This window comes from Erythrolamprus reginae, chromosome 1, assembly GCF_031021105.1.
Source record: "Erythrolamprus reginae isolate rEryReg1 chromosome 1, rEryReg1.hap1, whole genome shotgun sequence".
NCBI lineage: Eukaryota > Metazoa > Chordata > Lepidosauria > Squamata > Dipsadidae > Erythrolamprus > Erythrolamprus reginae.
In genome coordinates, this window is record NC_091950.1 from 337,345,029 (window position 1) to 337,357,854 (window position 12,826).

Consider the following 12,826-nt stretch of genomic DNA (forward strand, 5'->3'; position numbering starts at 1 on the left):
GTGTTGTCCAAAGCCATTGATGCCAAACTCTCCTCCATCAATGAGCTTCCTTTACCTCTTCCTCCTTCTCGTTCCTCCCGCCCCTTGGGTTCTTCCCCAGCGGTCAGAGCTCCTATTCAGGATGACTCAGAGTCCTCCCAAGATGAATATGAGGATGTAGAGGAGGATGAAGACCCTTTCCAGGGCCTATCTGAGGACGAGGAATCCCAAATAAAGGTCCCTCCTCCCATTATTATTTTCCCTTCTCAACTATTCAAATCTCTCCTCCTCAAAGCTAGAATTTCTACGGGATTAGCGGCCCAGGAGAAACAAGCCTCCACTTCCACTGATCCCCCGGAGGAGAATTTACCTTACTTCACAGAGGAACAGGAGGATAACGAGGTAATCCCTATGCCTAAATTATTTAAAGATGCCTTACTTAAACAGTGGGATTTTCCAGCCTCTGGCCTTAATCCCTCTACCAAGGACAGAAAGTTGTATAAACTCTCCTCTTCCTATGAAGAGCTTCTATCTTTTCCCAAACCAGATGAACCTGTCAAAATTCTTCACTCGGCAGCGGCTGTGCCAGGCGAGGCGGAGGAAGTCCTCCGTCCAGAGGACAAGCGCATCGAGCAAATGCTCAAAAGAGGTTTCTCCGCTGATTCCTGGGCCATTAAAAGTTCTGCAGCAGCCTCCTTCTTCTCCAGAGCCATGCTGCTGTGGCTTCGCCAACTTCAACAGCACATTCCTCCAGATGACTTGAGAGGTCAACAAGACTTCAACAAGGTCTTTGCAGCTGCCCAGTACGTGGCTGATGCCACCTTACAATCTACTAGATTTTCTGCTAAGTCTATTGCAGCCTCTACAACGGCAAGAAGACTCCTATGGATTCGCCCTTGGCAAGCGGGAGTTCGCCAAAAGTGGCAGTTATCCCAGGGCCCCTTAAAGCGCGACCTTCTCTTCGGTGATCTTCTGGATCCTCTCCTCACGGAGACCACAGACAAGAAGAAGGTTTTGGGCCCAACCACAAAAAAGGTTACTAAAACGCAGTCCTTTCGTCGCCCAGGGCGCCAGCAAGATCAAGCGGCTTCCTATCAGAGATCTCCAGGTCAGTATTCCCCCCGCTTTCGTTCCCAAGGTAGGAACTCCAGGGGTAGGGGTTTTCGTTTCCAAAGGGGAGCTGCCTCTAACAGGGCTTCAAAAAAACCTAGATGGTAACCTTTCCTCCATTCCCATAGGGGGTCGCCTAGCTCATTTCGCTGCAAATTGGCGTCTCACCTCCAAGGACCCTTGGGTCATTGACACTGTTCAATCAGGCCTTCTTTTAGAATTTATTTCTCCTCCCCCTAAACGTTTTATTTCCTGCCCTTCGCCCAGGTCATCCTCAGATTGTAACCGTATGGAGGAGGCCATTTCTCATCTATTGTCCATTAGAGCCATTCAGCCGGTCCCTTCCGGTCAGAAGGGCCTAGGTTTTTACTCCATCCTATTTATGGTTCCAAAGTCCTCCGGAGGTTGGAGAGCCATTTTGGATTTAAAGAAACTAAACCTATTCATCAAATATAGGAAGTTTAAAATGCACTCCTTGTCTTCTATTTTGGCCGCCATTCACTCGGGAGATTTCATGGTCTCCTTAGACCTCACTGAGGCCTACCTTCACATTCCTATAGCCAAATGCCACAGAAAATTTTTACGTTTTTCCTTTCAAGGCAGGCATTTCCAGTATAGGGCGATGCCATTTGGCCTTTCCTCGGCCCCTCGGGTCTTCACAAAGCTCTTGGGGTCCCTGGCGGCCTATATCCGGGCGTCTCCCATCCACATTTTATGTTATCTTGATGATATTTTAATTCATGGGAACTCCCTAGAGAGAGTGAAATCAGACCTTTCTGTCACCATGTCAGTCCTTCAGGACCATGGGTTTTCCATCAACTTTGAAAAAAGTCACCTCCAACCTTCCACTTCCATTCCTCACCTGGGAGCCATTATTGATTCAAAATCTTCCCAGGTTTTTCTCTCTCCCGAGAGAAAACTCAGTATAGTGGAGTTAATTTCTATCATTTTATCTAATCCTTCAGTATCCATAGTTACTCTATCTTCTCTTTTGGGGAAGATGGTGTCATGCATAGGCATCATTCCCTGGGCTCGCCTTCATGCTAGGGAACTCCAGTGGCTTCTGTTGCCTTTTCAGAGATCGGGGCACAGCAACTCAAATCGACGCATTGTCATCCCACTGAGTGTTCGCAGATCCTTCAAGTGGTGGAAGTCTCCGGCCATGGACAGAGGATCCCCGTTCAGGTGCCCGGATCAATTTGTCATCACCACAGATGCCAGTCTATCGGGATGGGGCGCCCACGCCCAGGGGATGATAGCCCAGGGCACGTGGTCCCCGGAGGAAGCTTCCAGGCCAATAAATTGGCTAGAGTTAAGAGCCGTCTCCCTGGCTCTGAAGCATTTCTCTCCTCGCATCCCCAACCGGCACGTTCTCATTCTCACCGACAACATTGCCACAAAAAGCCATATCTGCAGGCAAGGGGGCACGAGATCCAAGGCTCTCATGAGGGAGGCCCTCAAGCTGGGCCTTTGGGCGGAAAAACATCTCCAGTCGCTCCTAGCCGATCACATCTCGGGGAGTCTCAACATCCAGGCGGATTGGCTATCCCGAGCAACGATAGACCCAGGAGAGTGGAACCTCCATCAAGACCTGTTCCATCAAATCACCCTCAGATTCGGCCTACCAGTCCTGGATCTCTTCGCGACCAATGCGAACGCCCAACTCCCTCGCTTCTATTCCAGATTTCCATCCCCGGGAGCGGAAGCGATCAATGCCCTCCGGAGTCCATGGCCTCCAGGCCTACTCTATGCATTTCCTCCGATTCCAATCCTCCCGGACGTGATTCACAAGGTCCTCACCGAGAGGGCCCGAGTAATCTTAATCGCCCCTCATTGGCCCCGCCGGCCCTGGTTCGCAGATCTCCAACAGCTGTCCGTCCAGGACCCTTGGCGACTCCCCGTTTCGGGGGATATGCTGCGGCAGGGGGCCTCTTTCCATCCAGACCCGGAGTGGTTCCACCTCACCGCCTGGCTGTTATCAGGAGAGATTTAGAGCTGCGTGGGCATGACCCTGATTCAGTGGAGGTCATTCTAAAGGCCAGAAGGGGCTCGACCAACCGAATCTACGACCACACGTGGTCCAAGTTTCACCAGTGGTGTCTTCAGGAAGGTCTCTCCCCTCTGTGCATCCCCATACACAGAATTATTTCCTTCCTTATGCAAGGTTTCCATAAAGGACTCTCCACCAGCACCCTCCGGCGTCATCTGGCAGCCATTTCATCTGTCCTAGGGGGCCCCCGCAGACAGCCTCTCCGATCCTTCCCTGAAGTTCAGGAATTCCTCAAGGGCATAGCCAACCTCAGACCTTCCAAGGTCCACAGGTATCCATCCTGGGATTTGCCACGGGTTCTCCACTCCCTCACGCAGGCACCATACGAACCCCTAAAATCGGCGTCCCTCAGGTACCTATCCTTTAAGGTAGCTTTTCTGGTGGCTATTACCTCTGCCCGACGCATTTCGGAGCTGGCTGCCCTCTCAATCAGGCAGGACCTTTGCCAATTCCATCAGGACAAGGTAGTCTTGCGACTGGACCCCACCTTCTTACCCAAGGTCAGTTCCATGTTCCACAGATCTCAGGATATTGTCCTACCTTCCTTCTGCCTCCAACGAGACCATCCCTTGGCAATTAGATGGCACACCCTGGATCTCACCAGAGCGCTGAGAATATATATCCAACGCACAGGACCCTTTCGGAGGTCAGAAGCACTTTTTGTAGCCTATCATCCCAGAGTCATGGGGGCCAAAGTGTCTTCAACAGTAATAGGCCGTTGGATCAGAGGGACTATATCTAAGGCCTATGAGTCGGCCTCCCTCTCAGTTCCAAGGAACATCACTGCGCATTCCACCAGGAGCGCAGCCACCTCGGCCGCTTGGGCGACTCAAGCCCCGTTGGAGGAGGTCTGCAAAGCAGCCACTTGGGCCTCGCCAAATTCCTTCATCAGGCACTACAAAATTGATTCTTACGCTTCAGCGGACGCTGCCTTCGGCAGAAGGGTACTCCAATCCGTTATCTCACACGATAGCAAGCTAACCCCACCCTAGGGACCATCTATTGGGTATGTCCCATGTGACTGCTGGACCCGCTCCTTCAGTACGGAGAATAGGCGTTGATTGCTTACCTGAACGCCTCTTCTCGTACGGTGAGCGGGTACAGCAGTCACTTCCCGCCCTTGTATGTGTCTTCTTTACCTTTCTATCTCTTTCTTCCTCTAACAATGAGAGTTGAACACTACAGAGCTTCACAACTGAGCCTAGTCTATGGATTCGCGAATTCTGGGGAAGGGGCGGATCCGGCAAGCTTTTTTAATACTAGGCTCAGTTCCACCGGATTGGACATGAGCAACCCATGTGACTGCTGTACCCGCTCACCGTACGAGAAGAGGCGTTCAGGTAAGCAATCAACGCCTATTCTCTGCCACCCAATCCTGTAGGACAGAGGTCCCCAACCCTTTTTGCACCAGGGACCGGCTTTAAGCGATCAAGAGAGGAATGGGTGAATGAATGGACGGAGGGTGGGAAGGAAGGAAGGAAAGAGGGAAGGGACAGGAACAGAGGAAGGAAGCAAGGAAACTTATGAAAGGGGAGAGTAAGAGAGGAATGAGTGAAGGGAGGGAGGGAGGGAAGAAGGTGGGAAGGAGAAAGAAAAGAAGAAATAGAGGAAGGGAAGGTAAAAGAGAGAAAGAAAAAGAGCAAGAAAGAAAGAAAGAAAGGGGGAAGGGACAGGAACAGAGGAAGGAAGCAAGGAAACTTATGAAAGGGGAGAGTAAGAGAGGAATGAGTGAAGGGAGGGAGGGAGGGAAGAAGGTGGGAAGGAGAAAGAAAAGAAGAAATAGAGGAAGGGAAGGTAAAAGAGAGAAAGAAAAAGAGCAAGAAAGAAAGCTGCAAGCACCCCCCCGAGCCCCCCAGGCCGGCTGCAACCTTTTAAAACACGCGCGCCGCTTCGCAGCTGTCTCCTGAAGCCGAACGCGGAAGTTAGCGTTTGGCTTCAGGAGACAGCTCCTTGGCGCTTGTATCTCGAATTTGGGCTTGTAAGTAGAACAAAAATATCTCTCCCCTCCCAGCTCTTATCTCGAGTTGCTCTTAAGTAGAGCAGCTCTTATGTCGGGGTTCCACTGTATTAGTAGTTGTACTACAACTGCAACTGTTTTACGAACCTGATTTTGCAACCGTTGTGATGACCTTGTTGGACAGTGCAATGATTTATAAGAAAATAATCCTTCTTTCATTTGTTGTTATTTTATAAATTTCATTTTTAAAAGATGCTGAACATTTTCCAGGTGTCCACATATATGCATAATGTATAATTCCTAGCCAGCAGGATAATATCAGCATATTTATCCTCCTGCTTTAGGAAAAGCAAGAGTGAATTATTTGCAGATCTTAAACTTTTTTCCTGAATTATGTTCACTTTTTCCACTATGACGTGGTATGTTTTCCAGTGTGGAACATTAAAGAGACAATATTTCTTTGATTTTTTACCACAAAAAAAAATGGCTTTCTCTTTTCCAAGGAAATATATTGCAAGGTATCATATTTTAGATTCCAGAATTACAGAGCACTATGTTTAGGATGGTCCAAAATGACTTGAGATTTGGCAACACATTATCTCTAAAGCTAGAACCTTGAACATTTTAGTGAACAGTAGACAAGTATGTTTTAATATCTGTCTTTTAATATCTTCTCTAGGGATCATCAGTATGCCAGTTAACAACAATAGGAGCAACTGTTATACTACTGTATACCTCAAGAGCCTGTTACAACCTGGTTATTTTATCATTTTCTCAAAATAAAGCGATGAACTCTTTTGATTATGATTGGTACAATGTATCTGATCAGGCAAGTGCTGTGTAGCAATTTCTTCTGACAATACAATGTTCATTTATACTTAATGATGTAAATGTAAGCATCTTTCCTCCTTGCTCCCACATCATTGCAATTACTAGCTGAAGATTTTTTAACCATGTATGTCAAGAAAAAAAAAAGATTGCAAGATTGCTGGCATCATTTTCATAAAAATGGGTATGGAATCTTCAGTGGAGGATGGAAGGAAATATTTATATGTGACTGAATAATTGTAGTCTGGAGTATGTTAAAACCAGGAAAGCCATAAGTCACTTTGTCCATTGCAAAAATAAATAAATAAATAAATTACTTTGAGGAAATCATAATGGCCGATGTTGAAATGTTAACTTTTCTATAATTTTAATGGGGTGTAGTATGCCAGCAATACTTTAGGCAAGGAGAATTTTAAATTTCAGTTTAGCTTTGTGATGAGAATTGTATATTAGATAAACCAATGGGAACCTTTCCTATTCTGGATTAAGCATTTAGAAGAAAGGGAATTGTGTAACAGGAAGAGTTAATCCTGTTATCTATTTTAAAATGTATTTAAATGTGGCATGCTTTCAAGTGATTCACATATAGATTACCTACAGTGCATGTTAGTCAATCTGATTGATTCTGGGTTAAATCAATTTATCCGTGATTGATTCAGGCTACAGTTCAACACTTTGAAGTTATGTTTTCAGAATGTATCCTTCTGCTTAAATATATATCTCTAATACAGAGTGTAGTATTGATACAATTAAGAAAGCATTCACTAATTGAAATGTTCTGGAAGGAAGAATGTGCTCAGCATTAAGTACTGATAGTTCAGATAGATGTATATTCATTTATTTAGGCTAAGAAAATTTGGAAAATACTTAGATTTCGAAGCTGCCAGAAATTTTAGAAAATTGCTTGTTACATAAGGTTTCATCTCACTATCTGCTTACAAACATTTAATCCTTGACTATTTTAAACAGTTTTCCCTTTAATTTTGCAACAGGCAGATCTGAAATGCCAGTTGGGTGATGCTGGCTATATAGTATTTGGAATAATCTTGTTTGTGTGGGAACTTCTCCCAACTTCCTTGGTGGTGTTTTTCTTCCGTGTTCGAAATACTACAAAAGACCTAGTAAGTTATATCTATGTCTTAAAGTTTACTTATTTTAAAGGAAATGACTTTTCTAAGAATAAATTAACTGTTGTAAAACCTAAGTGAACATTTTGTTATTTGCTTTTAAAATATCACTGTGGTCATAACACCTTAGTAAATAGTCTCAGATGTTTATTTATTACATCACTCCCACCCTGTGAAATAAGTACCGGTATTTCCTTCCTGCCAATGTTTCTATCAAACTCGCTAGAATCCTGTGCCTAGGGAAGCTTACACGCTCTTCTCTGAGAAATGACTCAAAATGGGAATTGAAAAATTTTTCATTTTCTTTTTTGTTCCCATTTGCCATCTTTAATAAGAGTTGATAATACTATTTCTTCTTCTCTTATTATGAATATATCTGAACAAGCTTGTGTGGAGGGTGGTGTTAGTATTTATCTCTACCATCAGTTTGCTCTAAGTTTTAACTTTTCCAATGCCAACTCAAAAATTAAGCAACACATATTATACATATCTGCCTTGGTGCTTTGTCTGATTGCAGTGTATGTGTGTGTAATTTTTTAAACTTTCACTCAGCTTCTGGTTAAAACATTCTTTTTCTAATTACATGTAGTCCTCGACTTATGACAATTCAGCCCCAAATTTATGTTGCTAAATGAGAAAGTCATTAAGTGAGTTTTGCCCTCTCTTGCCACAGTTTTTAAGTGTGTCACTGCAGTTATTAAGTTAGGAAGTTGGTTTTTAAGTAAATCTGGCTGCTCCCTTGACGTTGCTTGTCGGATTAGAAAAGATGATCACTTGACCTCAGGATACTGCAACCATCTTATATATGAGTCAGTTGCCAGCGTCTAAATTCTGATCATGTGACTATGGGGATGCTGCACTGGCCATCAATAGTGTGAAAAATGGACAGCAATCACTTTTTTCAGGCCCCTTGTAACTTTGAATGGTTACTAAATGAACTGTTATAAGTTGAGGACTAACTGTATTGTTAGTCTAGTTCTTGCTAAATTTGCTCCATTTACAATAAGACTTTAATATTAAATAATTAATTTAAGATAAAAACCTTTTAAAGAAATAGTGTGGGGTAAGTTGTTGGTTTTATTGAATTTTATATTCAACTTCATATAAAATTGTAATGCAGATATCCTAAATTATAATTAATATTGATTGAAGATCTTCTTTTCTTCTCTATTTTCAATTTTCTTATCTAAAGAATAGAATGTCAGTAATATTTAAGTATATTATAGAAAAGGACATTTAATTGAAATAATACAATATATCAAGATATTGTAGCAAGGAGGAAAAAAGAAGTTAGAGCCACTCATAACAGCATCTTTACTTCCTGTATGATGGATTTTGGCATTACATTCCTAATATGTGCTTCTGTAAGATTTGGTCATTGGACTAGAAGTCTTCCAAGATCCCTTCCAATCCTTGATTCCATGACTCTAAAATAATACTTTTTAAAAGGCATCCTATCCATCTAGTGGCCATTACCTTTGCTTCTTTGTCATTGTTAATTACAATTCTTTTTATCCATTTGCAGGAATCAATTCCATTTGTTCTGCTCCGAAGTGCTCCTTTCTCTCATATTGTTCATCATAGCCTCCCACTGTAAGAGCATTCTTTATGGCCTTAAAGCTCTTCTTAAATTCTGTCAACACAGACCATCTTGCTTCTTGCTTCTGGTTTATCAGTGTTTTCCACAGAGTAAGGTTCAATTCACTCCTTTGATTTTAACATACCCCCCCCCACCCGCGCAATGTCATTTCTTGCTTTAGATTAGATTAGATTAGATTTATTGGATTTATATGCCGCCCCTCTCCGCAGAATCGGGGCGGCTCACAACAATGGCAAAACAGTACATAGTGACAAATCCAATACCCACCAATCCAATTACAATTTTAAGCTAAAAAATTCATAAAAACAACCCCAGAATATATAAAAACAAGCACACAATCAGACACCAGAACAACATGGGCAAGGGGGAGATGTTTCAGTTCCCCCATGCCTGACGGCAGAGATGGGTTTTAAGGAGTTTGCAAAAGGCAAGGAGGGTGGGGGCAATCCTAATCTCAGGGGGGAGCTGGTTCCAGAAGGTCGGAGCCACCCCAGAGAAGGCTCTTCCCCTGGGTCCCGCCAGACGACATTGTTTAGTCGACGGGACCCGAAGAAGGCCAACTCTGTGGGACCGAACCGGCTTTACTGCCTCTTTTGCTTGAGCCAAGAAAAGTTTGATATTTTCTGAGTTGGAATACAGCCACTCACTGCTCTAATCCTCTACTTCTTTTTTTTTCTTAGCATTGTAGTGAAGTTGTATTTGCTGCATATGCATGCTTTATTTGGTAAGGATACAAACATATCGGAAGTATTGCTGGTAAACTGTGGAGCTTCAGTTAGAAGGACTGTAAAAAAAAAAATTGCAGCTAAAATTCTTTTACAGCTCTTCTGTAAAATTTCTATTTTCCATTTGCTCGCTCATTCATATTCATCAGCCTCTGTATTCATTGAATTTATATTCATTAGTTTTCCATTCCATTCATCTGCTTCTGCTTACTTAGCAAGCGTTACTCAATCATCCACAATTAATAATCAGCAATTCTCAAGGCAAACACTTTATAATTAGCAGCTTTACAAAAATATTTATTTCACTTCTCATAATTGAGGACATAGTAATTCATAGTTTCTTCGACATTTCTCCCTTGTATTTTTCTTCAGTTCAACCCCACTCCCAATTTTTGTTAATTTTCCTTGATTACTTAGGGAACTTGCTCCCTTGTATTATTTGTACAGTCTCTGTTGCACAATATTGTTTGCACCATTTGTCAGAAACAAAACATTAGGGATGGACATATAAATATATGGAGAGATATCTGTGCAATCTCAACATGCCATGTTTTTTTACTACCAGAAAATAAACTGTCAACAGAAAATTCTTCTCCAGTTTTGTTAAGTTAGCAACATTACATATTCAGAAGGCATAATAGTTAAAAATAATACTTATCTGTATAAACAAAAGTTTATATGGTAAAAAAGGAAAATTGTTCAGTTAATAGAAGATGTAGGCTAATAATAGTTTAACAGCGTGGGAAGGGACCTTGCAGGTCATCTAGTCCAGTGTTTCCCAACCTTTTTTGAGCTGCGGCACATTATTCATATTTTCAAAATCCTGGGGAACACTGAACGGGGGGGGGAGCGGGGGGGGGGGGAGCGGCGGCTAAAGAAAAGTTTTGACAAAAAAAATCTTCCTCCATTTCGCTCTATTTCTCCCTCACTCTTTCTCTCTCTTCCTTCCTTCCCTTCTTTCTCTCTCTCCATCCCTCTTTCTTTCTTCCTCTCTTTTTTGCTCTCTTTCTCTCTCCCTCCTTCCCTCCCTATATGTCTTTCTTTCTCCCTTGCTCTCTCTGCCTCTATTGCTATCTCTCTTTCATTCTCTCTTTCTTTCTCTCTCTCTCTTTCTCTGTCTCTCTTGCTATCCCTTTCTCTCTGTGTGTCTCTCTTTCTCTCTCTCTTGCTAGCTCTCTTTCTCTCTTTCTCTTTCTCTCTCTCTCTCTGTCTCTCTTGCTATGTCTCTCTCTCTTTCTTTCTTTCTCTCTCTCTCTCTGCCTCTCTTTCTCTCCCTTCCTTTCTTCTCTGCGGAGGCCGGCGAAGGTTTTTCTTATTTTAAAAGTTCCGGGTGGCAGGGGGATGCGGAGCCCGCACGCACACACACCCGACATTCCAAATCCTGCCTCAGCTGTGAGAAGAATGCCTGCCCCGCCTGTCCTGTAGCCCTTTCGCTGACAGCCTGGGACAAAAGCGCTCGGTGAAGGGACTGCAAGAGGGGCCGGGCGGGCGTTAGCAGCCGGATGAGGAGGACGAGAAGCCGCTGCAGCCACCCCCAATCCCCCCCCTTCCCTGGGTACCTTCCAAAGGCCCCTGGGAAAAGGCAGGAGGTAGCAACGAGGTGTGAGGACAAGCAGGCAGCTTGGCGGAGGGGAAGCACTGAGGGGCTCTCCTCCTTCTCCACCCCCGTGCTTCTCTCCCGCCCTGGCTTTTGCTTCGCCCGCAGATTTTCCCACAGTTCAAAAGGAGGCAAGAGGTGGCCTGGATGAAATTGGGGGAAATCATGGGGCGAAGTGAAAGTCAGTGCGGACTCGCAAAGGCGGGCTCAGGCTGCATGAGGAGAAAGAGGCGGAGGGAAAGAAGGCGATGGCAGCGGAACCTGCAGCTCTGTGGGCGTCTCCTCATGGGATGGAATCCTCTCTTTCTCACGCTACTCCCACCATGGCTGCGCGCAGTCCCGGCGCCCCTGGCTGAAGGTCGTCCTGTGGCTGGTCTTGGGCTTTACGGTTGCTTCCTGGTTCCCTCTCCTCCCACCGCCTGTGTCTACCGCCAGCGCCTCATTCCTCGGGCTGGAGCTGCCGCTTCCTTCCAGGCAGCCCAGCCACGCTGCCGTATAAAGTGCAGAGGTTATTGCCGCCACCTCTGCCTCCACTCAGGGAGCCATCGTGGTTGAGCTGAGCGAGAGGAAAAGGCGCGGTGACCACGGTGGCTCCCTGAGTGGAGGCAGAAGCGGTGGCAATAACCTCTGTGCTTTCTACGGCAGCGTGGCTGGGCTGGCCGGAGGGAAGCGGCAGCTCCCACTCGAGGAACCCACGGCAACGGCCGCTGGCTTGGTGGGAGGCGACGGCGGGAGACACAGGCGGTGGGAGGAAAGGGAACCAGGAAGCGACTGTGAAGCCCAAGACCATCCACAGGACAACACTGAGGCAGGGGCGCCGGCAGCGCCCCGCCCATCTGGAGCTTCCCTAGGAGCTTTGCGGCATACCTGGCCGTGTCTCGCGGCACACTAGTGTGCCGTGGCACACCGGTTGGGAAACGCTGATGTAGTCCAACCCTCTGCCCAAGCAGGAGACACTACATCTGTCTTTACCTATGAACTGAACTCACAACCTCCCGATTGTGAGGCAAGAGCTCCACTTCTAAGTCACAGCAGCTTTTCCAATGTTTGATTTCTCTCAATAGAACTGCAATGGAAACAATTTCACTGAGTGTTTTTTTTAAAGTTATTCTGTTTTGTCATCTCCATAAATCTGTCAAAGTTTCATTTGCAAATAATAGAAACCACACCACTAGTAACACATTCTAAAGAGAGCTAAATATACATTGAATCAAAGTTTTATCTAAAAACAAAAATAAGATAATTTTAAACTAACCAACATACCAGAATGTCACTATAAAGATACAGTGTTATAAATAATTTTGTATATAGGGCAGATAAAGAATTTTATTGATATAATGCATGATCTAATCACTGATATGGATTTTTATTCAAAGTTATATATTCAATTTGTAACATCAGAGTTCTAATAGTAGGTGACTGATCAATTTAATGACATGAAATGAAGAAAAACTGGATATTTTATATTATATTTATATTATATTTATATAATAAATTGACTGATTATTTTGAAATTCAATGTAAATTAGACCATTTCTCAAGCTGACTGGTAGAATTTTTTATTTTAGAAGTTGAACAATCAAAGTAATTGAATTACTAAGACAAAAATTGGAAAGGATCCTTCCAAACATAAAATATCTTATTCTACAGGAAGGATAATTCATCATTTATATGTAAAGCATAATGTACAGGACTCCTAAAATACTGTGTAATGTGTAGCTGTTTAGAGATAACTTTAAAAATCCTGCTAGATCTTAAAAAGTACTCTCAGAATAGCAAGAGTTACTTATCTTCCTTTTGCCTTGGAAAAAAACATCAAACTATAGAGTAGTCAGTCTGACGTTGATACTAGG

The 12,826-nt window shown here is 44.0% G+C and overlaps 1 protein-coding gene across 1 annotated transcript in view; it reads left to right on the forward strand.

Annotated features, from left to right (window-relative positions):
• GPR137B (G protein-coupled receptor 137B) overlaps nucleotides 1-12,826 on the forward strand; it is a 34,572-nt gene that overhangs the window by 17,670 nt on the left and 4,076 nt on the right. The window contains exons 4-5 of the mRNA XM_070733994.1: nucleotides 5,776-5,929; nucleotides 6,921-7,045. Coding sequence (XP_070590095.1) covers nucleotides 5,776-5,929; nucleotides 6,921-7,045 — 279 coding nt within the window. The remainder of the gene's footprint in view (nucleotides 1-5,775; nucleotides 5,930-6,920; nucleotides 7,046-12,826) is intronic.